Source organism: Cebus imitator, unplaced genomic scaffold (assembly GCF_001604975.1).
Source record: "Cebus imitator isolate Cc_AM_T3 unplaced genomic scaffold, Cebus_imitator-1.0 Scaffold915, whole genome shotgun sequence".
Lineage (NCBI taxonomy): Eukaryota > Metazoa > Chordata > Mammalia > Primates > Cebidae > Cebus > Cebus imitator.
Window position 1 is genome coordinate 19,129 of NW_016108230.1, and position 4,284 is coordinate 23,412.

The 4,284-nt window shown below is 45.8% G+C and overlaps 1 protein-coding gene across 4 annotated transcripts in view; it reads left to right on the forward strand.

Moving 5' to 3' along the window:
- The window catches only part of LOC108298198 (golgin subfamily A member 2-like), a 22,615-nt gene extending 19,120 nt beyond the window's left edge, over positions 1 to 3,495 (forward strand). For all 4 annotated transcript variants that reach the window (XM_037735692.1, XM_037735695.1, XM_037735693.1 and 1 more), the window contains 5 exons: positions 825 to 1,043; positions 1,127 to 1,229; positions 1,310 to 1,413; positions 1,512 to 1,638; positions 1,725 to 3,495. In XM_037735692.1, the coding sequence (XP_037591620.1) occupies positions 825 to 1,043; positions 1,127 to 1,229; positions 1,310 to 1,413; positions 1,512 to 1,638; positions 1,725 to 1,828 (657 nt within the window). In that variant the 3' untranslated portion in view covers positions 1,829 to 3,495. The remainder of the gene's footprint in view (positions 1 to 824; positions 1,044 to 1,126; positions 1,230 to 1,309; positions 1,414 to 1,511; positions 1,639 to 1,724) is intronic.
- Positions 3,496 to 4,284: the final 789 nt, after the last annotated feature.

A 4,284-nucleotide genomic window follows, 5' to 3' on the forward strand; every position in this document is an offset into this window, starting at 1 on the left:
CTTAAGATCAGGAGTTTGAGACCAGCCTGGCCAACATGGCAAAACCTCATCTCTACTAAAATTACAGCAACAACCACAAGAACAAAGCTGGGCATGGTGGTGCACACCAGTAATCCCAGCTACTCAGGTGGCTGAGGCATGAGCATCGCTTGAGCCTGGGAGCTGGAGGTTGTGGTGAACTGAGTTTGCACCACGACTCTCCAGCCTGGGCCACAGAGTGACACTCTGTCTCAAAACAAAACAAATCAAAGCAAAACAAAATGAAAGTCTCCTTAGATTCAAACTGGATTCCGGCCTCGGTCCCACTGGTCACCATTCGACTACTTTGCATCCCTCAGTCTCTGTTTCTTTAACTTTCAAAGGAAGTTAGCATTTTCCTTGCATGGGTGCTGAGGATTAAATGAGATGATGCGTGGAAAGCATTAGGCATGTAGCACACTTGGCAGATGGTGGTCGGCTCCCTCTGCTTTTCCACCAGTCTGTGGCCTACAGTTTAAATGGTGGAAGGAAGGACGTGAGGTTTGAGGCTGGGGAAGGAGGCATGGGACTCTAGGCAAGGGAGGCAGTCTCTCAGGCTGGAGCCAGGGGCCAGGCGCCTGGGCAGGCCACCTTCCTCTGTGGTCCCTCCCAGACCCCCTTGTGCTCTTGATTTCTCTGCCTTCTGATTCCTCTGGACCCTCACCCCTTCCAGGAGCCAGTGGCCAGACAACTTCATGATTGACAGGTGCACTCTCTGAGGCTCCAAGGGAAGGGGCTGTGCTCCACCTCCCTGCCCCGTCTGTCCTATGTATGCCCCTACAAGACTGCTCCCCTCTTGCCTTCAGGTGCCACTTCTGAACGCTGCTGGAGCCGGTGCCCAGGAGGAGCAGGCACGGCTCTGTGAGCAGCTCCAGAAACAACAGATGTGCTGCCAGCACCAGGCACACCCAGTGGCCTCAGCCCTGAGGGAGCCAGAGGCAGCGGCCACAGCCACAGGGACTGGGAGCGACCGTGGGTGTGGGGAGACCCAGCGGGCCCTGCAGGGCGCCATCGACAAGCTGCAGGTGAGTGAGTCCTGGCAGGGGCCAAGAAGGGTGGGGGTGTGACTGGTCACTGCGGAGGTGTGACCCCATTATTTCGGCTCCAGAATGGCTTCATGGCCGTCGTGAAGGAAAATGCGGACCTGAAGGAGCGGGTGGAAAAACTAGAACTCGGACTCATCCAGCTCTCTGGAGAGAGAGACATGATAAGTGAGCAGGAGGCCAGGGCAAGGCAGGGGAGCTGCAGGGTGGTGGGAGGGGCCCCAGTGTCTGAGCCTGTCCTCCCGCAGGAAAGTCCATCAAACCAAATGACCATCAGACAGCAGTGGCCAAGACCCAGCACCAGAAGAAGAACGATGTTAGCATGCTGTCCGAGGCTGAGGAGGGGATGAAGGTAAGGTGTACAACATCTCTGCGGGGGTGAGGGGGATGGGGGTGGGCGTGAGCATGGGTGCCAGCACCAGCGTGGCAGCTGAGCACCCCTATCTCCAGGTGAAGCTGCTGGAGCTGCAGGGCCCAGTGATGCAGCTTATGATCGAGCACGAGGTCCAGAACCCTGCAAATGATTCCACTCCAGGGGCCCCAGCCCCCCAGGAGCTTGGTGCTGCTGACAAGGATGGTGAGTAGAGCCCTCAGGTGGGGTGGGCAGGCAGGAGCAGGGGAGGCTGGCACTGCGCTCAGATCGCCGCCTCCCTCTCTCCAAAGAATTTTATGAGATGAGCCCGGACGACGACAGCGACAGCCTGGAGCCTGCAGTAGGGAGGGTACACCACACCCCACTGCACCGCAGATTGCTCACGGCTGTGTGAGCTGCGGGACGGCCAGCAACATCGACCCTTGGGCAGCAGTCCCTCTATGCCATGTTTTTACCCCACTGCTGCGAAGGAGGAGGTAAACATCACCATCAGCTAAGAGCTGGCCAAGAAATTTACGGAAGTAAAGGAAAAAAGTTATATGGTTAATCTTCTACATGTTACTTTATTTGAATGTTAGAGCCACTCATGATGATTTGTGTTTCTAATTTATAGTTTATTTGTAAAAAGTTAAAGGACAGTGGGTCTTCGTGTGGCTTTCACTGATGTTCACTCTGGCATCCTTCAGCGTTTTTCATTTTTAATTTGATAATTGTAGGTCATTAGCATGCCTATTGAGTTTGCCCTTATGTGGTGGGAGTTCAAACACACAAAGACCCACTATCGGCAGAAAACCATTCTCACTAGTTTGGAATAGGCTGCCATGGTTTTTAATGTTATTGCAGCATGTATATTCATTATGGAATTCAGATACAATTTGCTTATGTTCTGCTATGGTAGTTGATGGACTTCTGATCACAGTGAGCTCTTAATTAGCTCAATATGTGCTTTGCCCTCACGTGCACACTGTTTATTATTTGTAAGGTGCCAATATGAGTACTGACATTTAGAGTTGTTGAAAAGCCGAGAACTGGAAACAGCCTTTCTTCTATGTTCTCTGTATTGCAAATGGGAGTAATAACATTTTCGGGAGCTTTTAAAATCTCACAGAAGAGGAAAGTGGCCTGCTCTGGCAGGTATGTGCAGAATAGAGTATTTCATTCATTCCCATGCCAAGAACGAGCGCTGTGCTGTGGCAGTTCTTTTAGGGTTTTTCCGTGCCCTGGGCTCATGAAGATACTGCATCATGAACTGCAGCAGCTGTACTTTTTTGATGACCTAAAAAGGGATGATTTCTGAGGAATAAAAGGCTCCCATCTTTGACAGTGGATATGGAAAACCTTTCCTAGCTTAGAGCATTTATATCTATAATATGTTGTAAAGTCAGTGTTCATGTTGCCTGTTTTAAGCACATGACTCCAAGTCTCAGTACACAAAAGGGCACTAGTTAGCATTCTTCTTAACGTATTCGTAAAGATCATAAGAAATCCTTTAAGATAAAGTGTAATATATATATATATATATATGAATGGAACTTTGTATCATAGAGTGGGTAGGCACTAAGTATTGATGACTGAACAGTTAATGTTTTAGGACACTTGGTATAGTGCCTTGCACACAGAAAGAGACCACGGATGAGATTATCCTTTTGTATCATTTCACAATTTTACAAATTGCTATTTATTACAGTTCACATGGGAAGTTGCTGATAAAATGTCCATTTTTATAAAACATCTCCAAAAAAAAAAGAGAAATTTTTTAAGAGTTTAAGTGTCCAGAAAAAAACAGAAAATTAAAAAAAAAATTTTTTTTAAAGTTTAAATGTCCCTAGAACAGGCATACAGGTTCTAGTCAAGAATGAACTAGAGTGCAGGAAAGCCGTGTGACACCTGGCATCCCTCTGTGTTCATGGAGCTTCTTTGAGGCTACAAGACTGATTTGACCATCCAGACTTCTCTGGCTAATACCTATTCTTCAACCACCTTGGTTACTCTGACATAGGAATTGCCTTCTTTTTCTTGAATAGAAAGAACTTTAAACAATAATCACAAACAAAAAATAATAATCACAGACATTATTATAAACTAATATATGTGAGAGTACTTGGCTGAAACCAAAAGGAGTTTCAGTAGACAGAATTGTACTATATTTGAAAATCAAGGAGAAGTTTATGCAACTTAAAATCTTTATAGACTGCATGCCATCTACTGTTTGTGAATGTCAAAGTATTATCAGGAAAAGTGTCTGTACAATCACAGAGCTCTATTTCCTCACCAAGTTCTTTACCAAGAGTGAAATATGTTTTGATATCTTTCGGTTTCAGTTAGAGGCATATTTTGTGCAAGATTTATGTTAATGTGCCTCCACATTATGAATGAATTCTTTCAGTCAGGCATTGCCTAAATCATAACTTTATGATGCTTGGGAAAGAATCAACAGTTGAAACTTCATGAAGTTCTAATGTGTGCCAAAATACGTCCCATTGTTAGGATGGAGGGACATATGTATGTGTGCTCCCTGAAGTGGAGATTCCTAGTTACTGACCATGTCCATGTTTAGCATTTGGCATCTTCATGATACTTTCATAAATATGACATTAATAGGAGAGCACTAATATGATTTACAAATGGAATAACACATTTGCCTGCATTCCCTGAAAGAGTATAGATATTGGGTCCTGGTGACTTGAACTGACTCTTCCAAATTGTAGAAATTTATCAATGTATCAGATAAACTCAGTTTCAGAACGATCAAGGAAAAATGTTAGGCCAAATAATGCGGCAGATTAACAGTGGTGCGATTTCTAGCCTGGGGGTTTAAAATGGACTTAAAGTTCTGTTCTGTGTTTTATT